A 27,192-nucleotide genomic window follows, 5' to 3' on the forward strand; every position below is an offset into this window, starting at 1 on the left:
TGCGTGTCATTTTCCCTGTCTCCCTTTCTTCATTATCACCATCACCTTAATCACCATCATCATGATTAAGTTTCTAGAAGTGAGCTATTCCATGGGCCTGCCAGGAAATCCTAAGGGGCCAGCACTACACCATTTGACCCAAAAATACCTGTTCGGGGTAGCTATCAGCATCCCCTGAAGTCAAAGAAGAGAAATGTGTGTTTAAGCACCCACCTTGAAAAAGCCTTGAGCATTTTTTCACTCATAATGATGTCTTCAGCAGGAATGCCAGCACACTGCCATATTTTTCTGACAGGCAAACAGGCTATAAACTATCCATAAAAATTAAACGAAACAGGACAGTGAAAGAAAACTTTCTAAATTTGATCATACTCGAATCGTTAAAAGTTATTTCCAGATGCATAATGTGTAAAAATATCTGCATAGCTAAAGACAAATCAGGAATATTGAGATGAGGGTGGGGGTAGTTGGTGAGGTGTTGTGGAGAGAGAGTCTCGCCAAACTGTTTTATATCTTAGTCACAGACACACAGGCTTTGAAAATAGAAGGATTTGTGTTTATGATTGATTGAGGTAACTGATTATCCACAGATATTTTAAGTGTTGAGACATTAAATTGTCAGCTCTATCAGTTTGATTGCAGTAAAACATGAAAACATTGACTTTTGTCTAGTTAGAAAAATTTATTTTTCCCAGAATGACAATCCTTTAAGTAGAAGCCAGGCAGCTTGCCAGATTTCCATGTCATACACTGAAGTTTGCAAATGCAACCCATATTTTCAAGTGTTTTTCAAGGTTCAATGAATGGTGTATAGGTCTTTTACAAATAGTCTTGTAATAACCAGAATGCTGCAGTATACTTCATTCTGTAAGTCTGAGAAAAGTATTTACTCATTTTGGAGGGGAAAAAAACACCATAGCTTTGTACTTATATATGTTAACAATATTCTTAACTTATTTAAAGTATCTCTCAAATATAAATTAACACTCTTTGGACCATCATGCTGTGAACAAGTTTGATTAATATGTTTTATAAGCCTGAAATAAATGTTCATCGTAACTGTCAGTAAGCTGACAGCTTTCAAAAGTCTTTGTTCCCAGAATGAGTAATTTGTCTGATCTTCTTTAAGATACCATATTCCAGTCTAAAAGGAAGATGTTAAAATAAAAGAAATTCTACTAAAATTTGATTGCCATTAAATCATCCTTGTGTTCTGGACCCTAGATTGCACTATATGCATGCATACTATTTGACAAAATAAAAATACCACTTCTTATTTGCTATTATTTCTTGTCAGAACACCTGTGCCTTTTACCGGGCAAAACTATAGTTCAGTGTTTAAAACCTAGTCCATTATAACAATTTAAAATGTCAGATGTTATATATGATCAATCTTTTAATAATATTAGAAATTAAAACACCAGTCAAAATACAGATATGATCATTAATTCAACTGAAACACCAACATGTTTATATTTACTGGCTATTTTTTCAAAGCATTTATGAAGATAATTTAAACATGGAATGTTCCAAAGAGCAGTGGAACATTGAGCTGTCCAACTCTGAGTTCTGCTGAGAGCCATAGTTAAGACTAGTGCTATGGAAGGAGCACAAAGTGGGAACTTGTGCAACTAAATGAAGCTATGCCAACTAGTTTGACACCTCTTCCTGACTCCATTAACCAATCACCTCTGTCCTGCAGCATTGGATTTGGTTGCTCTTCTTTATCATATCTTGGAGAGTAATAACTGTTACAAGTAGTCATTAATTATCCATTCCTCCCATTTCTTTATTCCATCTACCACTGTGCTTTATTGCTATTCTGTGGCAGAACTTTATAAAGCATGCTGCCAGTACACTGCCTAAAATTATAGTTCCTTTTGTCAACATGCTTTCATCCTTTATTTGGTACTACCTACTTTTATACCATGCCCACAAAGTTTAAAATTATAGATCATTTCCACATATATTTTTCTGGAATTTTATAATTCTCTAAACTCTAAGGAAGGGTCATATTAAAAATAATGGTACTTTTTTTCAATATCACCTTTGTATATGAGTCATTTTAAATTTTATTATTTTCCAATTGCCAAGAAACCACAGATTTTGTATGTGCTATCATGGGTACATTGTGAGCATTATTGCCTTTCTTGTTCATTGAGATATACGTATTATTCAACTTTCAAGGAAGTTTATTTTCATTCTTCCTTTATGCCATGACTACCATATATATGTAAAATATGTATATATATGTATATATGAGATGGATATATGTATATATATAAGAGATAGAGATCCATTTCATACATAAAGAAAAAAGAAAGGAAGGAATTTAGTATATAAGATATGAAAAAAATTGTTTGCAAAACTGCCCCAGAGTATTTGCAATAATAAGAGATGGTCAGGGCATTAAAGAAAAATGAAAATAAACTTTATTAAAAGTTATATATTGGGGCTGGAGCTGGGGCTCAGCAGTAGAGCACTTCCTGGTATGTGTGAGGCACTGGGTTTGATTCTCAGCACCGCATATAAATAAATAAAATAAAGATATATCAACAACTATAAAATTTTTTTAAAGTTATATATTTTCATATATATCTATTAATTATTTATTTCCATCTCTTACAAGAGTTTAGCAATTAGCTCACAAATCAGATTCCAAAGATGACTTTATTTTGTTCTCTTTTGTTAGGTGTTGTTTTCTGTTTGTTTGGTTTCTGTTTTTTTGTTTTCCTTTAAGAAAACTAGAATTCCCTGAAACAACTAGGATTCTAGTTTCCCTTAAAAAAACTAAAATTCTCTAAAACAACTTATGTGCTATTTACAGGCTTATAGTAATTCCATAATTTTCATAATCCCACACTGTTTTCTAGGCCTTCAGAGTTGCTCTTGAAATACTAAATGGACTAGTGATTATGCTGTCAACCCTAAAAAATACAGGGAAATGATATCTGGCTCAAATAGGGGTCCTCTCTTTTTAACATCATAGGTCCTATTCCCCAGTACCTAGACAATACAATTATTAAAGTGGCCTGAAATATAATGATTTTAACATCGCTCCTTTGCTGTCTTGTCTATTGCAAATCATTTTTTTAATTATGTATCCTCTAATTTTGTTTTTGTAGTGCTACCAACAAAATCCAGGGTCTCACACACACTTGGTAAAGTGATTTACCACTGACCTACATCCCAGCCCTGTCCTCCTACCTTTAAAGATCTCTATAACCTTGTCATTCCAATGATAGCATCCATCCCTACCAGGGTTATACACTTAAATAATTATACTGATCATAATTTCCACACTTCACTCCCTTTATGCCTCATCTCAGTCATACATATTTACTTTGACCTAAAATAGAAGTAAAACTTATTGCTTCTTCCTATATAAGTTTCTTTCTAACTACATAAAGGCAGCCTTCCTCACAATTCACTGAGCCCGTGGGCCAAAGACAGACTCGGCCCTAATGCCCCATATTTTTCCAGATACTCTTTTTTTGTGTGTGTGTGTGTGTGAATTTTTTTTTTAATTTATTTTTTTTATTGGTTGTTCAAAACATTATAAAGCTCTTGACATATCATATTTCATACATTAGATTCAAGTTGGTTATGAACTCCCAATTTTACCCCAAATACAGATTGCAGAACCAGATACTCTTTTTTTAAAAAAAAATGATTATCAATATTTATCAACAAAATCTACACATTAGCAATACTTAAAAGGACAACAGTTCCTTCTTATAGCTAGTGAAATAATAGATATCCCCTTCCTTATATAAAATCACTATTACAGGTAAACCTATTTGCTTCCTCCTTTTTTCATTGCTGGAAGGAATGATTACTAGGTGCAGTGATTTTCAAACACTATTCAGGATACCTAAGTACCTTTCTTTGAAGAAAATAGACAAAGGCAGGGTGAGGGGTGTCAAAAAAATTTAAAACACAATAGTTCTCAATTCGCAATTCATCCAGCATACTATCACTTCTTGTTTTCCACTTTTTGTTTTTAAATAATTTTAAGCTTACAGAGAATTGTTATGCATACCATAAAAAAAAATGAATGGACTTGACCCAATTAACATTTTGCCACAGCTGTTTTATCATTCTTTCCTACCATTCCTCTTCTTCCTTACTTCTTTATCTTCTATGTATAATTTTTTTAATTGTTTTAGAGTTAAGTCTCAGATACCATGTTCCATTACCTCTAAATACCCAATGTGCATTCCCCCCAAAACAGAGACATTCACTTATATCACCAAAGTACCATAATCAAAATTGGGAAATTTAAAATTAACATAATGCTATTATCTAATGTAACAGTAGAACATATTTTAACTTAGTTACTTGTTCACAAAATGTCCTTATAGTAATTTTTGTTTGCCTCGTCTAGATTCAGCCTTTGCTTGTCTTTCACCATATTGACCTTTGAAAATTGTACATGCAATTTCCTTTGTAAAAATCCCTCAATATGGGGGCTGTCTAATATTTCCTCATAATTAGATTTAGATTATACATTTTGGACAGTAATGCTAGATAAATGATGTTGTGTTCTTCTCGGTGTATTACGTCAGAAAGCACATGATCCTGGCTGGTCCAATTACTGGTGATCTCTGATTACTTGAGTAGTTAAGGCAGCATCTATCAAGTCACTCCATTGTAAAGTTCTTTGTAGTTAAAAAGTGCTTTATCCTTTGTAATTTCTAAACAATGTATGAGGAGATGTTTTCCAAGGCTCTGTAAATATTCTGGTCTTCACCAAATTTTCACCTATTGGTTCCAGCATCTAATGATGACTCTTGTTATCTTGTGATTGCAAAATGGTGATTTTCCAACCGTAATTCATCCTTCATTTTTAGTTGGTATCTGCTATTGTTTGCATGCTCAATGTCCCCCAAAGTATATGTGTTAAAGGCTTAGACTCCAGGGTGGAGCTACTGGGAGGAGCAGTAAACCATTAGGAGGCAGGGCATTATGGGAGTTCCTTAGGTCACCGTGGGTGTGCCTTTAAATGGATTTGTGGGACACTGAGCTCTTCCTTTTTTTTTTTACTTCCTAGCAGAAGAGGTTATCAGTTTCGCTCTACCATGATATGTTGCCTTGTTGCTGGCCCAAAGCAACAGGATTTATCAATCATGGATGGGAACCTCAAGAACTTTAAACCAAAATATACCTTTTCTCTTTATAAGTGAATTATCTCAGGTACTATGTTGTAGTAACAGACTGAATAACACATAGAGTATACTACTCTGTTATTAGTTTGCATGTTTTTTATAAGTATGGACTCATAAATCTTTCTAAATATTATTTTCATTATTTTGAAGCACAAATTGTCCCACACATGGCCAGTAGAAACTCCTTTAATCTGATCTCCAGGTTTTCTAACATGCCCATAATTTGGCCTGTAGTATCGCTTTTGACCTAGTATCACCTTTTATATTTAGGGATTTATTTCCAAACAAGGCTCTAAATTTTTTGAAACCCTTCGTTGTATTATGAAACTTCTCCCTACTTAGAAAAATAGAGAAATCAATAAATGATAATAATTCTTTTGTTTCTGTGGCCACATTGGCCACTATGACACCCGTCCAACCTACTAGCTGTGCTTCTGTGTCCACCCTCCCCTCTGCTAGAACCCCTCTCCCTATCTCCTTCAAATCATCTCAAACATCCTCTTCACAGGCAATTCTTGTGTGTGTGTGTGTGTGTGTGTGTGTGTGTTCACATGTGTGCTTGTGGTGCTGAGGATTCAACCCAGGGCCTCACACAGGCAAGGCACATATTCTATCACTGAGCTATATCCCCATTCTAAGCCTTTTTAAACATAGTTTCAAAACTCCTTTTACAGAAGTCTCTTCATTCACAAAGTTTTATCCGAAAACAAGATATTAAATAGCAATGGATTTATTGAGGAATGATTAAGTCAGAAATAAGACACTAAACCTTACTAGATTGTTTTATTGTAGTTGATTGACAAACTTCCTAATGTAATATTGTATATAGAGTACTTCTGGATTATAGAAATGAAGTAGATGATACACACTCTGCTGCTTTCTGACTTCTTTATTGTATTATCACCCACATCACATCCATTTCCATCACTTTGCTATAGAATTCATCTATTATTTAAAGCTAATTGCTCCTAAATAAAAACATTAATAAATAAGGATAAAGCAGAATCATTTAGTTTTTCATATGGAACACTCTTAAAGAAAAGTTTCTTTATTTTAAACTAGCAACACTCCATTTGTTTTTCCCAAGCCTTAAAAAATATATATAGAAGAAGAAACTTCAAAAAAAATCATGGATAATAATCATTAACAAAGAGAGAGCCACAGGCTTTACAAGTAGTCAAATTATTTCACACATTCAGCTCAGAAACTCACTTTTCCGTGAGTACTTTGCCTCAATATCCACTTCAATGTGACTGCATTTCATCGATTAGGGTTAAAGTTCTCCTCACTGAAATATAGGCCAATTCTAGGATTTAATGCAAACTCAGTAAGTTATCACCACGTACCTTACAAATTCCTAAGTCTCTCAAATTGTGTAACTAGCCTTTTTCTAAGACCACTAGCGTACTTCAGACCTTCAAAGTCATATTATGTCTACTTTCTGTATTGAAGACGCATAGAGCAACTTTTTCCTTCAATGCCTATTTTTCATTAAATTACTTAATAGAAATCTTAAAAGTTTTTGAGGTGCTTCTGTGTTACAGAGTCAATGCATTTGTAAATAAGTAAATGTTCACCAGTCATAAATGGTGCGACACCTCATCATATAAAGTAATGGGACAAATTCTATTAAAATATAATTTATTCTTTAAGGGTAAATGATGAACTACTAAACAATAACTCTTCTGGCGACCTGCTCTGCTGAGTGAAATCTTAGAGTAGTTAGTTTACAGTGATATGCCCTTTAGCCTAATTTACCTTCCAAGATAACTATTTTAGGCACTGCAATATCTAGCTAATTTTCAGTAAAACTCATAATCTCCCTTTTTAAAAATGCCATGTATATTCGGTGGACATCTGTTTTCTTCATTATAGTTAGTTGTTCTTAGTGCCCAACTACTTAAGACAAAAAATATATACCACAGAATTTTAAATTCTAACATACAAAGAAGATATTCACCAGATAGAGGAAATAAAATGTACTGTTCTTGAGGTTCTAGACCTACACTATTGGATATAGCAGCCAGTAACCATATATAGCTATTGAGCACCTGTATTATATCTAATCCAAATTGAGACATGCCATTATCATAAGATACACATCAGATTTCAAAGATTTAGTATGAAAAAAAGTAAACTATCTCTCTGATAATTTTATGTGCTTATAAGTTGAAATAATATTTTTATATATTGGGATAAATAAAACACATTATTAACATTAAATTCACCTGTTTCTACTATTTTTTTAACATGGCTACTAGAAAAATTTAAATTATATATTTGGCTCACATTTGTGCTAGCATTTTATGTATTCTGGGGAGGGCTACTCTAGAGTAAAGCAGGTAAAAGTCACAGTTGTAAAGCTGTGTAAATATCCTGCCACTACTCTTCTTTCTTGTTTGAGGTTATTATCAGATCATCAGACTTCACAAGCAACAGAAGACTTAAGCCTAGGTGAATTCAGTTTGGAATGAATAAAATAATAAATCTTATGTAAGTATCATAGAGATTAGGCACCACAGTAAACACTTGCTATAACTATATTACAAAGACTATCACGTTATCATTTTAACATAGTCAAAGTTAATAGATTTTATTTCTCATCTCAATTCTATAAACACACTGAATAGTTCTATAAAAAGTTTACTTCTGCTGGTATCTTTATGTAGATATCATGGATATTCCAAATTGACTATGTCCAAAGCTGATATTGGAAGGTAATTGTCCATGATGTTTGAATGTCTCAAACCAAAAATTCTGGGTCAGAGGACATGCTTATTTCCTGACTGGATAACAACAACTAGGTAACCCTCCATGACAAAGGTTGGGCAAACTTGCTCTTAACCTAATAAGACTGGGAGGTCACAGATACACTGTATGCCCAACATCTACCTGAGTCTCATTCTGAATCATGAGACTTGGGGAAACTACACAAATAGGAAGATCCTGGTGCCTACTTTGCTTTGAATAATAAATTATACCCCATTTGATTCAAATGTATGAATTGTCAAGATCATTGTACTGTCATGTGTAACTAATAAAAAAAAAAGAAAGTGAATAATAAACTATCTATCTGAGCTCATTGTTTCCTAGTACATGAATCTATAGAATGTAGCAAGCAGGCCTAGAAGCTTGACTGCTAGACACTCACGGCCCCTTTTATATTCTCAACCTTTGTATACATACCACTACACACCCCTTTGCCCAAGTCAGACCTGACCGTCAACCCCAACTTCCCCTCCTCATTCACCAGGCTCACCCCATCCAGTCAGTCACCAAGTCCTATTAATTCTCTTGATATTCTCTTAATTTGTTCCTCTAACTTTCTCTCCGATAATCTAATTCTTTCTATTCTCTCTTCCTCTACCCTAGTTCAAGCCATTTCTTCTCACCTCCATGTCTCAATAGTACCACTGCCTCCAGTGTTATCCTACTCACTCTGGTCTTCATATTGCAGCTGGCATGATCTCATTTGTCATTTCTTTGCCCTCAGGGTAAAGTCCAAACTTCTTAGGCTGACAAAAATATTTCAAGATCAGGATTTATATAGAATCTTCCTTGAAATTTCATTTGTGATTTTTTCACCTAGGGGTGGAAAAGTAAGAAACAAGAGATTAGCTCCAGTTCTAACACAAAAGATGGGAGCAAAGATAATATTGGGAACTATGACCTAAAAATATAAAAAATTAAAAATAAAAATTTGTTGTAATTTAAGAGGTTATACTAGAGCTGTTACAATTTCTATCTTCCTCGTGTTTATGAAGATTTGGAATTATTATATGAGGTGATAGATATGTAAATTATGTGGTAATCAATCCATAATGTAGATGCATATTAAAGTATCACTTTATGCAGCCACATCAATGTTTATAACAGCTAAATTCACAATAGTTCATCCATGGAACCAACCTAGATGTCCTTCAACAGATGAATAAAGGAAATGTGGTATATATACACAATGGAATATTACTCAGCCTTAAAGAATGAAATGATAGCATTTTCAGATAAATGGATGGAGCTAGACAATATCATGCTAAGCAAAATAAGCCAAACCCAAAAATACAAAGGCCGAATATTTTCTCTGATAAGTGGATGCTGATCCATAAGTGGGAGGGGCGGGTAGGGAAGAATGAAGAAACTTTGGATTAGACATAGGGAGTGAGGGGAGGAGAGGGTGTGGAAAGGGGTATATATCCCCCAAAGATAAACTTAAAATAACCCTTTTTACTCTAAACTTTTTAAATTTGGATTCATCAGGGCTTAGTGCTGTGGAAAGACATTTGTATCCAAAAAATGTACATACGCCTAAGGTACTTTGGAAGGATATTCTAACAGGACAATGGAAAGGTCCTGACCCAGTGATTGTCTGGAGTCAGGGTTCTGTTTGTGTGTTTCCACGGGGAGAACGCCGCGTGTCTTGGTCGGCATATTTCCCGGGAGTGTACGGGGCATTGGCGGCAGTTTCAAAAATAAAGTTTGTTCCTGCTTGAGTGGCTCGTGATTTTGTGCCAGCCAGACTGCGGCAAGGGTGAGTGGGGGTGGGAAGGATGGGGGAACCAGATGGACATTATTACCCTATATACATGTATGATTGCATGACCAGTGTCACTCTGCATCATGTACAGCCAGAGGAATGAGAAGTTGTGTTCCATTTGTGTACAATGTGCCAAAATGCATTCTGCTGTAATGTAAAACTAATTAGAGCAAATAGAAATTAAAATTTAAAAAAGTGTCACTTTGGCAGTGGCACATACTTATAATCTCAGAGACTTGGGAAGCTGAGGCAGAAGGATTGCAAGTTTGAGGCCAGTGTGGGTAACTTAAATGAGACCCTGTCTCAAAATAAACAATGAAAAGGAGGAATGTAGCTCAGCAGTACAGCTCCTCAAGGTTCAATCCCCAGTACCACAAAGCAAACACAAAAACACCATACACTTTTTCTGATGAAGAATCCATCAGAATCATAATCTTATTCATATACTTACTCTGGTAAAGAGAATGCTCTTGTGAACAGACATCACCTTCTGTGACTAGATATTAGAAAGTTGATTAATGCCACATCCTTTCATTTTGGTTCATGGCACCTAATAAAGAGGCCTTTTTTCTTTTAAAGGGCTTGATGTCAAGCATAATTAATTCCATTGAATCATGGAGGTGAGCTCAAGGAAATTCCAGATGAGCTTCCAGCATTATTCCTCTTCCATGCTTCCTCTGCTTTCAACAATTTTTACCAGCTTTTTGCTTGCTTATCTAATTAAACTCCTCTTCTTCATTATTTTGTATAGATTTAATCACCCTCAAGAAGCCTTCTATGCCTCCCAAAGTAGGATTAGATGTCTCTCTCATGTGTTCCCTTAGCATTTAATGATTACTCATATTTTAGCATTTAACATACTGTATTAAAATTATCTATACACTTATTTTTATTATTGAATCCTCAATGGTAGCATCATACCTCACACATAGTAGATAATAAATAAATAATCATTCATATATAAATAAATAGTCAAATCAGTCTGTGAAAAATTAGAAAGGAATTATAATCTTAAAAGAAAAGGAGGAAGAGAAACATTTAGGTATGGAACTTTTCTTATTGCTATCAGATATTCCTTCCTCCAACCACCCCATACACACTTGTGATGGTTCATTTTATTTACCAACTTGACTGGGCCAGAGAGTGTTCACCTATCTGGTTAAACATTGTTTCTGGATGTGTCTCTGAGAATATGGCCTGATGAGATTAACATTTGAATTGATAGATTAGATAAAACAGACTACTCCTACACATACAATGTGGGTGGGCCTCATTCAATTCATTAAAAGCCTGAATTGAATAAAAGATTGTGTGAGAAAGAATTCTTTCTCTATGGCGGACAGTCTTCAAACTGGGACATTGGACTTCTTCTGCCTTCAAATTTGGGTTGACACTTAAGCTTAAACCATCGACTCTCCTGTTTCTCAGGCCTTCAGTATCAGACCAGAAATATACCATCAACCCACCTGAGTCTGGATTTCTGAACTTCCCAGACTCACTAGTCAAGCAAGACAACTCCTTACAACAAATGTCTCCTCTCCTCTTCTCTTCTCATCCCTTTCTCCCTCTCCCCCCACCTCAATATTTTATTTATCTCTTTTCTGTTGGCTATTTCTCTGAAAAACCCTGAATAACACTCACTTATAAAAAAATATGTTCTAATTAGTTATACATGACAGCAGAATGCATTGTACACAAATGAAGCACAATTTCTCATTCCTCTAGCTGTATATGATACAGAGTGACACTGATCATATAGGGTAATAATGTCCATCTCATTCCACCATCCTTCCTACCCCCTCACACCCTCCCCTCCCCTCACTCTCTTTGTCTAATCCAAAGTTCATTCATTCTTCCCTCCCCTCCCCTTATGGATCAGCATCCACTTATCAGAGAAAACATTCAGTATTTGGAATTTGGGGTTTGGCTTATTTTGCTTGGCATGATATTCTCTAGCTCTATTCATTTATCTGAAAATGGCATCATTCCATTCTTTAATGCTGAGTAATATTCCATTGTGAATATATACCACATTTTCTTTATCCATTCATCTGTTGAAGGACATCTAGGTTGGTTCCATAGTTTAGCTATTGTGAATTGAGCTGCTATAAACATTGATGTGGTTGCATCACCACAGTATGCTGATTTTAAGTCCTTTGGGTATTAACTGAGGAGTGGGATAGCTGGGTCAAATAGTGGTTCCATTCCAAATTTTCTGAGGAATCTCCATACTGCTTTTCATAGTGATTTCACAAATTTGCAGTTTCACCTGCAATGTATGAGTGTACTTTTTTCCCTACATTCTTGCCAACATTTATTGATGCTTATGTTCTTAATAATTGCCACTGTGACTGGAGTGAGATGAAATCTTAGAGCATTTTTATTTGACATGTGTTTTGAATCACATGCCATATTACTGATATTTTCCTTAATTTTAATAGCCCTCCAGTTCCTAGATTTGCTGCATCAGGACTACCAGAGGCTTTCATGAGAAAAGAGAAAATATTTTTTTCAAAGACTAATTTACATAATGCAGAGTTGAATGCAATGTCTACATAAATCAGGAGTGTTTCCAAGCCAGAAATACTAATAAAGATAATATGACAACAGAAATGGACAACTTCTTCATCAACTTTCAATTTTTTTAGGGTCAAAGTTCTTTATCTTTTCCCACTACCCTCTCCAGAGACCTGAAGTATTTATGGCCTGTGGTTCCGAACTTTGGGAACAGAAGCTTAGGAAAATGCTAAATTTTCTTCTAAGATCTAATGCAGAATGGTCAACATAACCTCTCTAAAAGGTCATGTTTGACAAATCATTTCTGAAAGATCCTTATAATGAAGGTTAGTGGCCTACAGCCTGCAAGTCAAATCTACCCATCACATATTTTTGTAAATAAAGTTTTATTGGAAAACAGCCACAATCATTTTCTTATGTATTGTTTCTGACTGTTCAACAATGACAGCTAATTAGCAGAAAGAGTAATGACAGATTCATAAGAGACACTATCTGACCCACAAAACTAAAAATATTGATTATCTAGCACTTAACAGAAGAAGTTTAATGACCCCTACTTATTAAAATACCATGATCTCATTTTAGACCATTAATAAGCCCAATAATTTTTTCTCTTTCTGTTCATAGTGTCCAAAATCACCTAACATAATAAACCAAAATTCTCTTGATAGTGTGAAAAGAAATGGAGAGACATTGTAATAGTCTTTCAGAAGTCAACATTTATGAAATGCACATAAAAGCCATGACTAGTCTTAGGCCTCTTTTATCCTTGTCTAGCCTCAATAGTGATGGGATGTGGCTGAAGCAGTCTGATAAGGATAGCTGTGCAAAGTAATATGCAAAATCCAATCCTTTATAATAACAGCTTAAATATAGTGCTTGACTAGTTTTATTATGGGCTTAATGGAAAAGACAGGAAGGCAGGTATAGTAATCAAGATTCTCAAGAGAAACAGAACCAATAGGAGAGAGTCATTAAAAAGAAATAGTTCACATGAGCATGTCAGCTGACAAGGCCAGCTGGAGACCCAGGAAAGCCAACTGTAGTTATGGTACAAATCCAAAGGCCTGAGAAACAGAAGAGCCAATGGAGCAAGTTTCTCTCCAAAAGTGCTCAGGCTTTAGATCTAATAACTGATATTTCAGTTCAAATCCAAATGCAGAAAAAAAATCTGCTAAAGCAGTCTTGTCCCAGGTCAAGCAATCAGGCATGAGGAGTTCCCAATTGCTTAGCCTTTTTCTTCTACTCAGGTCTTCAACTAACTAGATGGTGCCCACTACATAAGAGAGGGTGATCTGCTTTACTCAGTTCACCAATTCAAATGTTAAGATGTCTGGATACTCAGAAGCCCAATCAAGGTGACACATAAAATTAATAAATACAGCAGATAGGCAGGTAAAAATCAAACTTTCAATTAAGTAGAAAGTTTAGGGCCCTTATATACTCACATGATATTCTATAAGTATTTTTATTACTATTGAATACATGAATATAAGAATTAGGAGTTTTAAAATTATTTATACAAAATGTTTAAGGGAACAATTCTATATACTAAAAAACTAGAATTCAAAGTTAGAATTAGTATATCTAATTAGAATTAGTATATATTAGTATAGTATAAATATATATATACATATATACATAAACTAGTATGTATAAGACAAAGAGTAAAAATTATAGACAACTACCTGAAAATAATGGTTTATATGTTAGATTATACTCTTTTCTTGGAGGTGTCATAAAGTAAAACATGCCAAAAACTCTCATTAGGATGAACAAAGTTTATATTTAACAATATATTTCTCTCTTTCAACTAACATTTCAAACATTTCTTATAATTGTAAAGGCTTGGATGTAGCTATATATTTTACTCTTTATTCTAAAAACATCACAGGAAAAACACATTTTAATCTTATAAAATACCAATACCAAACCACTCATTAACTATAGGCTCCTTGTGTTCACTTTCTAGTTTAACCAAATCTGATATTACTGTCTTTCAGTACTTTAGAAAAAAAATGGTAAGATACTATGATTATAAAAACTAATCAACTACAGACAGTTTGCTATAAGTATTAGTACTTCATTAAATTTGTTTTATAAATCTCTTTCTTTGTAAAGATGAGAACAATCATTCAACCAGTTTTATAGAATTACAATGTGTTCTGCTCTGCTGCCTTGAGTCTAGCACAATATACACAAGCTAAGAAATTCTAGATCCCATCTCAAAAGATGGCAGAGAGGATCTAGGCAGCAACTCTTAACTCCATCACAGTCTAGAAATCAAACAAGGAAAGAACAGCTGACCAGAGAGGTGGATGACAGAGCAAAAACTCTGAAATTCAATAACGGGTGGCTTGAAACTTAGAGGAACTTGGAATTTGGTTACTGGAACAGAAAATAAAGAAAGAATTCTTTGAACCCAAACCCTGACCTGGGTGAAGTCAGGGCAACAAAAAGAGAATGAGGGAGAGGAAAAGTTCACAAGCTGACTTCCCTAGCAATAGTTGGAAAGAAAAGCAGACCATGTTAAAATGGGATAGGATCAACAAAGACAGTGAAGTCAAGATCACAGAATTCAGCCCAAATTGTGGGCAGAAAGCTGTCCTGGTCAAGGCAGCCATTTTGTAGAATCCATAGCTACCCAGTCTCCCTGGAAGAAATTAAATCAATCTAGCTTTTCCCCACCTACAGATAGCAACAAATAAAGTTATAGGGAACCCCTCTGAAACAGGTTGTCTAGTTAATCCATCTAGAAAGAACTGGTAGATGGATCCCAAATAGTTGAAGTTTACCAAAACACTCTCCTCTCACTTCAGACAAAGGGAATGGGGTGGAGCTGACCTGAGAACATTTCACTCACAGGCGGTACTAACACAAATTCTGCATTCCCCACAACATCCACAGGAGCTTAGGTGAAGAAGGTCAACTGACATCCTGTGCCCATCAATAGATAAAACCCCAGTAAGCTGCACCTGCAGGGTAGAGGCTTCTATGCCACAGACTACCACAGACAGCCTGCACCCAGAGGTCCCACAGTTGTAAGCAGCCACCAAGAGCTCAGACAGCACAGCTACAAAGAAGCCTCATCAGAGGAAGCTGGTGTTCAATGATTCACAGCCACCAGCAGTAGGAGCTTAGATGAAAGCAAGCCAGCTGACACTCTATCCCAAACATAGAATACCCTGATGATCTCCAGCACTGAGGGTAGAGGCTTCTATGACATAGACCTCCCAGAGAGAGCCTGCATTCACAGGCCCCAGGGTTGCAGACAGCCACCAAGACCTTAGATAGGTCCACTACAAACAAGCCCCAGCAGAGGGGAGCTGGTGATCAGCATTCCACAGCAATCAGTGAAAGCCCTGAGCCCAGCACCCTAACGGGGGCGGGGGTGGGGGGGACAGCCAGCAGGAGCTCTGGGCTGACTAACAATTCTGCCTGGCAAGAAAACCACAGCAATCATGAAAGCAGCACCTGTGCCCCAGCACTTCCAGAACGGTCCACAACTGTGACTCCACAATGGCAGGTTAATTCAATTCTCAGACACATGGACCCACAGAAAGAAATTTCTGAGAATAACTCCAAGCAGAGAATTTCAAGTGGAGAACCTCATGCATATACAACAGCATGCATCCCACAAAGAGCTTGAGTGGGGCCAGGGTTGTGGCACAGTGGTAGAGCGCTTGCCTAGCATGCGTGAGGCACTGGGTTCTATCCTTAGCACCGCATAAAAATAAAAACAAATAAAATAAAATCCACCTACAACTAAATAAACATAAATATAAATATATATAAAAGGGGGAGGCTTAGAAAAGTGTAGCCCAGTGCCCAGATACAAGTCCACCAACCTGTGACCTATATACTCCAGAAGGGGCAGCAGCCTCATACCCTTCCACAGGCTTCCCAGTGCCACATAAACCAGAATACAATACCTCTACCTTAGATCACCACACACTGCACACTCAGAAATATACGTGGAAGAATCCACACTGGATTTTACAGTGCTGGCTACACAGAGCTTTTCTTCAGGAGGGCACACAAGACTGCTCTCCTTAACAGTGGGGGAGTAACTTGGTTGCTAAGTTATAGACTATAAGGGACCATCACCTCTGATCCACCAGAAAGCTAGTGGGTACCTAGACACACCGAAGATCATAGGGGGATCCTAGAACTGTATCAGATTTATTTATACATGGCTTTTATCTAAAGTGATTACAGTTAACAGGGCTTAGTATCTTCTCTCAAAGTGGTACTGGAGATACCAGGCACAGCAGAGGATACACATTGAGTGGGAGTCTCAATACTTAGATATTCACCTAACATGGGGCACTTAAGAGAGAGAAGCTCATTAAATAGTCCCTTGCATAAAAGTTGAAGAGATATCCTGGCAGATGGGCAGACATACAAACAATATGCAAAAGCAAGGGAAACAGCCCTCAACTCTTCAACCATTGATTCCATTGACACCACAGTGGAGGAAATATTAGATATAGAATTTGTAAAGTTCACAGTTACCATGAACTAAAAAAAGATATAAGAAATGAATCAAGAGAAAAAAATATAAGAAAGTTCATTTTAATAAAGAGGTAGATTCTGAAAAAAAAAACAAACATAAATCCCAGAAATGATATTCAATAAATCAAATTTAAAATTCAGTTGAAAATATCATCACATAGAAGACAGATTCTCAAGCTTTGAAGACAAAGTATATAACCTTGAAAAAAAAGTCAATAATAATGAAAAGAAGTTAAGAGACAATGAACAGGATATTCAAGAAATGTGAGATAATATTAAGAAAACAAATCTAAGAATCATTGGCACAGAAGGCACTGAGATATAAACTAAAGGAGTGCACAACCTTTTCAATGAAATAATATCAGAAAATTTTCCAAATCTTAGGAATGAGATGAAAATCCAAACACTGGAGGCATTTAGAACCCCAAATAGACAAGATCAAAGAAGAGGCCCCCAAGACAATTATAATAAAAATGCCTAATGTACAAAACAAGAATAGAATTTTAAAATTCACAAGAGAAAACAGCAGATCACATTTAGAAGTGAGCCAATTAGACTTCTGATTTCTCAGCTCAGACCCTAAATGCTAGGGGGACCTAGAATAATATATACTAAGCCCTGAGAGATACTGGGTGCCAACCAAGATTGCTTTATCCAGTGAAACTATCCTTCAGAATTGAAGATGAGATAAAAACTTTCTACAATAAGCAAAAACTAAAAGAATTCATAATCACTAAGCCAGACTATAAAACACTTAATTAAATATTTCACACAGAAGAAATGGAAAATATCAGAGCCAGAGTATGAATGAATCTTACTAGAAGAATATTCAATTAAAGTAGAATCAAGTCTGAATTAAGCATTAGAAATAAATAAAAATGGCAGAAATAAAAATCATCTCTTCATAATAATACTATATGTAAATGGTCTAAACTCTCCGATCAAAAAGACTAGCAGAATGGATTGAAAAACAAGAGCCAACCATATATTGTATTTAGAGAGATTCACCTTACAGGCGAAAGCATCCACAGACTTAAGGTGAAAGGATGGAAAAAGATATACCATGCAAATGGTAGCCAAAAAAAAAAAAAAAACAGGTAGCTACTCTCATACATGACAAAGTAGACTTCAAGCCAAAATTAATCAGAAGAGACAAAGGAAGTCACTTCAAATTGGTAGTGGAATCATTCAACATCAAGATACAAGGATTGTATTTTTGCACAAATGATGGTACAACTATGTACATAAAACAAACCCTACTCAATATAAAATAATCAATAATACTAGGTGATTTCAACACACCAATACAATAATACTAGGTAATTTCAATGCACTTCTCCTCTCACCAATAATGAGGTCATCCAGACATAAACTAAGTAGAAACTTATTAGAAAAAATACTATTAATCAAATGGACCTAACAGAGAGCTCTAAAATATTTCATTCATTAACAACTGAATCCATTTTCTTCTCACCTACACATAGAAACTTCTTTAAAATAGACCACATTTTAGAACACAAAGCAAGTTTTAGCAAATACAAAAAAATATATAAATAATTCTTTACATCCTATCAGATCATAGTGGAATGAAATTAGAAATAAATAATAAGATAAAAAACAGAAACCATTTTAATACATGAAAATTAAATAATACACTTTTGAATGGGTCATAGAAGAAATCAGGGGAGAAATAAAAAAATTTTTAGAAACAAAAGAGAACAGAGATATACCATATCAAAATCTCTGGCACAGTATGAAGGCAGTTCTAAAAGGAAAGTTTAAAGCATTGGGCATCTACATTTAAACACACATACACACACACACACACACACACACACACACAGAAATCCCAAATGATCTTGTGTTATACCTCAAAGCCCTATAAAAGCAAGAACAAACTAATTCCAAAATCAGTAGAAGATAGTACACTATGAAAGTGGGTTTCATCCTAGGGATGCAAGGTTTATTAAGCATATGCAAATAAATAAATGTAATTCACCACACAAATAGAATTAAGGACAAGAATCATATGATCATCTCAATAGACACAGAAAACAAGAGCAACATGCAAAAATCAGTAGCTTTCTTATACTCAAATAATGAATCTCCTGAGAAAAAAAATTTAGGAAAATTATCCCACTCACAATAACCTCAAAAAATTAAATAAAATATTTTGGAATAAATCAGCAAGGCAGTGAAAAACCTGTACAATGAAAACTATAGAACATTGAAGAAAGAAATTGAAGAAGGCCTTAGAAGATAGAAAGACCTCTCATATTCCTGGAAAGGAGTATTAATATTATCAAAATGGCCATATTACCAAAAGTGTTACACAGATTAAATGAAATCTCCAACAAAATACCAATAATATTCTTCACAGACCTAGAAAAACAGTTATAAAATTCATATGGAAGAATAAATGATCCAAAATAGCCAAAGCACTACTGAGCAAGAAGATCAATACTGGGAGTATCACAATACTTGATCTCACAAAAATCAAAGAGAGATTAGTAAAGTGGAGAAAAGGAACCTGGGGGAGGGAGGAGAGAAAGGAAAGGGAAAATACTGGAGAATTATACTGGCAAAATTATATTGCTATATTGTGTACATGGACACATATGTAAATTCCCACCACTATGTACAATTATAATGCCCTAACTAAAAATGAGGGAACTCAGGGTTCTTTACTGTAAGATTTCTCAGAACTTTTATGTTTATAATGGAACTCTTTTTTAAAGAAACACTTAACTTATTGCAGGACATTAATATTCTTAAAACAATTTGAAAATCTGATCTATATAGTTTCAAACCACTAAGAAGTTATCATCCAACAGTGTCTGTCACTTTGCTGTGACTACCTAGCAAGCATTTCAGGAAGATGATAGACCAAGTCTTCTAAAATTACTTTGAGTTAAGAAAGAATTACTAATAATTCTATTTTAATAAACAAGATATGAACAAATTGGAAATCTGAGTTTTGATTAATGCAGCACTGACAACCTGGCAACCATATTAAAAGGACTAAGTCTAGTTAACAGTTTCCGAGAGGAAAGTTTTTGATGAAAACTTCCTACTATTAAATTTTTGGTGAATACAAAATATGGGAGTTATTTCTTTATTATGACTACAACATATTTTAATTCTAAATTGGATTTTCCCAACCATTGAGTGCATTTCAGAATAATCTCTCCAAACATATGATATGTACTGAGCAAATACAAAGTCATTTAAATATTAACTTAAGAAATGATTTTGACATTCTTATACAATGCATCCATCTCTTGCCTTCAGTTACAAAGTGAGCTGAATAAAGTCTCTATTAAGAAATACACTATATTTTAAAACAATAAATTCTACCATGTAGAGGATATAAATTTGTTGATTCATAGGTGTTTTCAGCAAAAATACAAAAAAATTAAAGAACATTAACAAAAATTTGTTAATATGTAAAGAACATTAACAAAAAGAACATTAACAAAAATCTGAAGTGATTTGACAAGGACTTGTACCTATGAAGGATTAATTTCTATGAGAATTGCCTTTCAGTCATAAATAATTGAAAATTGGATAAAATAGATGAAATAAAAATTTTCAGACATTGAATAACAGGCAGCATAAGACTGTCATTCCTGAAAGAAAGAAAACAAACTAGCTGAGCCCTCTGATTGCTCCAGCTTATCACCTGGAAGCATTTTCAAGGCTACATAGTAAAGATGGGGTGTCTAAATAGATCCCAAAGTCATTGTGAGCTCAGAAGACAGAGACAAGCCTCTGGAAAAGCTGATACAAATGGGATTTGTGGAAGAAATTGCCAGACAGGAATCAGTTGAACAGAAAGAGAGCTTTGAAGAACTTCAGAGGATCTCCTCTAATCTTTGGCTAAAGATAAATTTGTATGTGCATGAAGTAAAACTCCTCAAGGCTGAGGGGAAAAAATATCAGAAAACAATATACTAAACAATGCCCATAGTTCATACAGAACTAAGAATAATTCCAACTTACCAGAGTGGAACGAATATATAATGTGTGATTTATCAGAAAAGTTTACATGAGGCTAACTTAGCTTTAGATTAAAGGCTGCTCTGGAACTCTTGCCAAAGCTTACAAGCAACCATGAGGAATGAATCCAATTACAACTAATTTAACTATATATTGAAGTTCAACAATCTTTAAAGATATATAATCAAATCCATCACCAAACAACATAAAATACAGACATTATAATGTCTGCATTTCATAAAAAGAATTTCAAAGTAGCAGGAAAATATTACCTATAATCCAGAGAAACAACAATCAGTAGAATCTTGAAGAAATATGAAAGAGATGGTAGAATTAGCAGAAAGGGATATTAAAACAACTGCCATAAATATGTTCAAGTGTACACTGGGAAATATGAAAACACTAAATTTAAAAAAGTAAGATATTTTTAAACACCTCAAGAAGTGAGAAGATGGAGAAGGAAGATGGCGGCGAATAGAGTACATCACCCCCGTGTACCGCGTCACTGCGCAGGTGAATAACGAGTTAGAACGGCCAAAAGCTATCTTGTTAGGAATTTCCAGCAAAATTGGGGTGCACCGAAACCTAGAGGAAGGATTTCCATCGCCCGAGGATCGGTTACTGGGGCTCAACCGCGAGTGAACCGTGTGCCCAGAGATTCAGGCTGTTTGATCGGTGGCCCGCCCTGCTGCTAGAGACTGCAGCGAGCCGGGAAATGGCGTGCCAGCAACACAGAGGAACGGTGCTACAGATTCTGTGGGGTCCTGCCGGCTGTGTCCTCACTGTGCTCCGGGCCGAGTTCTGGGTTTGAGACGGGGAAGGAAGCGGTCCAGTTCTGTCCTCCACACCAGACAGCCCACGGAGGAAGCCAGCAGCCACCATCTTGGAGAGCTGACATCACCATCGCCAGTTTTCGACAGATTGCAGCATGCTCAGCGATAGAACAGGTGTGTGTCATTTAGACCATCTCCCATACAGCAGGGAAATCGCATAAAATCTCTCCCCAGCTTTCCGGAGGCGTGATTCACAGAGTGAGCGTGAATAGAGGTGTGGGGAAAGCTAAAGGCACCTGACCTCCAACTCCCCACTCCCACCAGCAGCGAAAACGAAACCTGTCTTGCCAGCTCTCCGAGGAGGGGCTAGCGGAGGGAATCAAAACAATAGGGGCCAGTTCCCAATAGCCGCGCTACACATCCAGGAAACTGCAGGCCCAGAGTGTAGCTTGAACTGCCGAGAGGTATCACCCTGGGAAAGGCCTGGCTGGCAGGAGAAGCGAGATGACTAGAGATCAGGAATAAACCTAAGCTAACAGGTTTTGAGAGACACTGGGGTGGGGGGGGGAGGAGAGAGGGGCCTCACACGGATTGTTTCCTAAAGCCGGAGGGCAAAAACTTGGCCCGGAAGGCACAGCACCACCTACTGGAAGTGAAGAAAATAGAAGCCTAACAGTGCCCTTTTTTTTCTTTCTTTCTTTTTTTAATTTTTAATTTTTTTAATTTTTTAATTTTAATTTTTAAATTATTTTTTAATTGTAATTTTTATTTTACTGCATTTTATTATTTTTTATCATTTCTTTTTCTTTTCTATTCTTTTCTCTTTCTTTCCTCTCTCCCTCTTTCTTTCTTGGTTTGCTTCCTTACATTTTCCCCATCTTTCCTCTTAAGCATGACCACCGAGATTACGACAACTTACTAAATGCAAATAGATGAATACTACGAATCAGTCTATAGTCTCTCTAAGCCCTTAACTACCCCCAAGTACTCCTGTCTATTCTCTTGTTAATATCCGCCTGTATTTGAGCAACCCCCCAAAGAAGTTAACATATACTAACCTCCATACCATCAAATCGCCCGACCTCAACATAAAATCCTAAGTTCAAACCTCAATTCTCTATATGCCATCAAAATCTGTAGGCCTTTAATGAAACTAATGAATTTACCTTAAAACACAATTAAATCCAACATCTCTAAACATTGTCTCCCAACACAAAGGAGAGATATTGGAACTATAAAAACCAAAACAAATTTAAAGGAGAAAACAGAAACACAGCAGTCAAACAGAGTTGGAAAGTAAGGTGAGCACCATGAAAAAACAAGGGAAAAAAGGATTACAAACAATGCAGGACAACTTAAATTCACAGGAGAACCTAGAGGCATCAGAAAAATGGACAGAGAAAGAACTCAAGGCATACCTAACTCAGATGGAACGGAATCTTAGAGAAGACTTTAGACAGCAAGTCCAAACAATGAAAGTATACTTTGAGAAAAAATTACATAAGCAAATTCAAATGGCAAAGAATGAGCTCTACCAGGAGATAGAGATTTAAAAAATAATCAAACAGTAATCCTAGAAATGCAGGAAACCATAAACCAAATTAAAAACTCAAACAAGAATATTACAAATAGACTAGATCAAATAGAAGTCAGAACATCAGATAATGAAGACAAAGTTTATCAACTTGAAAAGAATATAGTCAACACAGAAAGGATCCTAAGAAATCACGAGCAATCTATCCAAGAGATATGGGATGTCATTAAAAAAAAACAAACTTGAGAGTCATTGGGATAGAATAAGGTGTAGAGGTTCAAACCAAAGGAATGAACAATCTATTCAATGAAATAATCTTAGAAAACTTCCCAATATGAAAGATGGAATGGATTGCCAAATCCTGGAAGCCTACAGGACCCCAAACATACAAAACTGTAATAGACCAACTCCAAGACACATAATTATGAAGATATCCAACATACAGAATGGGAGAGAATATTAAAAGCTATGAGAGAAAGGAGGCAGATTATGTTCAGGGGTAAACCAATTAGGTTAATGGCTGATTTTTCATCACAGACGTTGAAAGCGAGAAGATCCTGGAATAACGTATTTCAAACGCTGAAAAATAATGGATTCCAACCAAGAATACTGTATCCAGCAAAATTAAGCTTCAGGTTTGACAATGAAATTAAAATATTTCATGATAAACAAAAGTTAAAAGAATTCGCAGCCAGAAAAACAGTACTGCAAGGCATTTTGAGCAAGACACTACAAGAAGAGGAATGAAAAACAGCACCCAAACCTAACAGTGGGAGGTAACTCAGTAAAGGGAAGAAAAAAAATAACCAAAAAGGAAAAACTAGCAAACTCTTCTCAAGTTCAAGAGTCAAATAGACCACATGATCATCTCGATAGATGCAGAAAAAGCATTCGACAAAGTACAGCATCCCTTTATGTTCAAAACTCTAGAAAAACTAGGGGTAACAGGAATTTACCTCAACATTGTAAAAGCTATATATGCTAAGCCTCGGGCTAGCATCATCCTGAAGGGAGAAAAACTGAAGGCATTCCCTCTAAAAACTGGAACAAGATAGGGATGCCCTCTCTCACCACTTCTATTCAATTTAGTTCTCGAAATACTAGCCAGAGCAATTAGACAGACAAAAGAAATTAAAGGCATAAAAAAAAATAGGAAAAGAAGAACTTAAATTATCACTACTTATGGATGATATGATACTATATCTAACAGACCCAAAAGGGTCTACAAAGAAACTATTAGAGCTAATAACTGAATTCAGCAAAGTGGCAGGATATAAAATCAACATGCATAAATCAAAGGCATTTCTGTATATCAGCGACAAAACTTCTGAAACGGAAATGAGGACAACCACCCCATTCACAATATCCTCAAAAAAAAGAAAATACTTGGGAATCAACCTAACAAAAGAGGTGAAACATTTATACAATAAAAACTACAGAACCCTAAAGAGACGAATAGAAGAAGATCTTAGAAGATGGAAAAATATACCCTGTTCATGGATAGGAAGAACTATCATCAAAATGGCGATATTACCAAAAGTTCTCTATAGGTTTAATGCAATGCCAATCAAAATCCCAACGGCATTTCTTGTAGAAATAGATAAAGCAATCATGAAATTCATATGGAAAAACAAAAGACCCAGAATAGCAAAAGCAACTCTAAGCAGGAAGTGTGAATCAGGCGGTATAGCGATACCAGATTTCAAACTATATTATAGAGCAATAGTAACAAAAACAGCATGGTACTGGTACCAAAACAGGCGGGTGGACCAATGATACAGAATAGAGGACACAGAGGCCAATCCACAATATTACAACTATCTTATATTTGATAAAGGGGCTAAAAGCATGCAATGGAAGAAGGATAGCATCTTCAACAAATGGTGCTGGGAAAACTGGAAATCCATATGCAACAAAATGAAACTGAATCCCTTTCTCTCACCATTCACAAAAGTTAACTCAAAATGGATCAAAGAGCTTGATATCAAATCAGAGACTCTGCGCCTGAAAGAAGAAAAAGTTGGCTCCGATCTACATATTGTGGGGTCGCGCTCCAAATTCCTTAATAGGACGCCTATAGCACAAGACTTAATAACTAGAATCAACAAATGGGACTTACTCAAACTAAAAAGTTTTTTCTCAGCAAAAGAAACAATAAGAGAGGTAAACAGAGAGCCTACAACCTGGGAACAAATTTTTACTCCTCACACTTCAGATAGAGCCCTAATATCCAGAGTATACAAAGAACTCAAAAAAATTAAACAATAGGATAACAAATAACCCAATCAACAAATGGGCAAAAGACCTGAACAGACACTTCTCAGAGGAGGACATACAATCAATCAACAAGTACATGAAAAAATGCTCACCATCTCTAGCAGTCAGAGAAATGCAAATCAAAACCACCCTAAGATACCATCTCACTCCAGTAAGATTAGCAGCCATTATGAACTCAAACAACAAGTGCTGGCGAGGATGTGGGGAAAGGGGTACACTTGTACATTTCTGGTGGGACTGCAAAATGGTGCGGCTAATTTGGAAAGCAGTATGGAGATTCCTGGGAAAGCTGGGAATGGAACCACCATTTGACCCAGCTATTGCACTTCTCAGACTGTTCCCTGAAGACCTTAAAAGAGTGTACTACAGGGATACTGCCACATTGATGTTCATAGCAGCACAATTCACAATAGCTAGACTGTGGAACCAACCCAGATGCCCTTCAATAGATGAATGGATAAAAAAAAATGTGGCATTTATACATAATGGAGCATTACGCAGCACTAAAAAATGACAAATCATGGAATTTGCAGGGAAATGGATGGCATTAGAGCAGATTATGCTAAGTGAAGCTAGCCCAATCCCTATAAAACAAATGCCAAATGTCTTCTTTGATATAATGAGAGCAACTAAGAACAGAGCAGGGAGGAAGAGCAAGAGGAAAAGATTAACATTGAACATAGACATGAGGTGGGAGGGAAAGGGAGCGACAAGGGAAATTGCATGGAAATGGAAGGAGACCCTCATTGTTATACAAAATTACATATAAGAGGTTGTGAGGGGAAAGGGAAAATATAAAAAAAAAGGGGGAGAGAATTAAATTACAGAAGATGGGATAGAAAGAGAAGATGGGAGGGGAGGGGAGGGGGGATAGTAGATAGGAAAGGTAGCAGAATACAACAGTTACTAATATGGCATTATGTAAAAATGTGGATGTGTAACCGATGTGATTCTGCAATCTGTATACGGGGTAAAAATGGGAGTTCATAACCCACTTGAATCTAAAGTATGAAATATGATATGTCAAGAGCTTTGTAATGTTTTGAACAACCAATTTAAAAAAATGCAAAAAATAAAAATTAAAAAATTAAAAAAATAAATAAAAATAAGATAAATTTACTAACCTATTTTTTCCCAGCAAATATAGCCTCTAATTACAATGTGTAACATTAGGAATTTTGGAACAATACCACATTGATCATCCTCCTTCAGTCTCCCCTCAACCCTGTTATGTATGTATCCAGTAAGCAAATACTTCAGGGAAAATAAACACAGGATTTGTTAAACCATAAAAAAAAGAAGTGAGAAGATTAAAATCTGAAATAAAAATTACATTGGATAAGATAAACAATAGGGAAAAGAACACCGTCAGGAGAAACGATCAATGAATTCAAATTTGTTGCAATAGAAACTATACAAATGGAAGCATAATTAGAGAAAAGATCTAAAGGGCAAGGATGTGACTTAGTGGTAGAATAACTGTCTGGCATGCATGAGGCCTGGGGTCCAATCCTAGTACTGAAAAATAAAACAAAAGAAAAAAAAGATCTAAAAAATTTTAAGAAAGTCTCAGTTACCTGTATGACCACACCATCTAGACTAATAGCACATGTAAATGCTTTCCCAGAAAGAAGAGGGAAAACAGAAAAATATTCACCATAAAATTTCTAAATTTGACCCCAAATAATATCAGGTATTCAAGAAGCTCAAGAAATCTAAAGCAGAGAGACGCCGCCCGTGCCTGCAAGGTAGGCAGACCTGTGACCGACCGGCAGAACAGGCCCAGCGGCCCACTGGCATGGTAGACACGTCACCCCAATTGGAGGAGGGGCAGAGCAGAGCCGCCGCCCGCGCCTGCAAGGTAGGCAGACCTGC

The 27,192-nt window shown here is 35.8% G+C and overlaps 1 protein-coding gene across 1 annotated transcript in view; it reads right to left on the minus strand.

Annotated features, from left to right (window-relative positions):
- Nucleotides 1-2,703: 2,703 nt before the first annotated feature.
- Nucleotides 2,704-27,192, minus strand: part of LOC107135395 — a 126,450-nt gene continuing 101,961 nt past the window's right edge. Inside the window, exon 10 of the mRNA XM_048811858.1 lies at nucleotides 2,704-8,753. Within this exon, the coding sequence (XP_048667815.1) occupies nucleotides 8,679-8,753 (75 nt within the window). The 3' untranslated portion in view covers nucleotides 2,704-8,678. The remainder of the gene's footprint in view (nucleotides 8,754-27,192) is intronic.

Source organism: Marmota marmota, unplaced genomic scaffold (assembly GCF_001458135.2).
Source record: "Marmota marmota marmota unplaced genomic scaffold, marMar, whole genome shotgun sequence".
Lineage (NCBI taxonomy): Eukaryota > Metazoa > Chordata > Mammalia > Rodentia > Sciuridae > Marmota > Marmota marmota.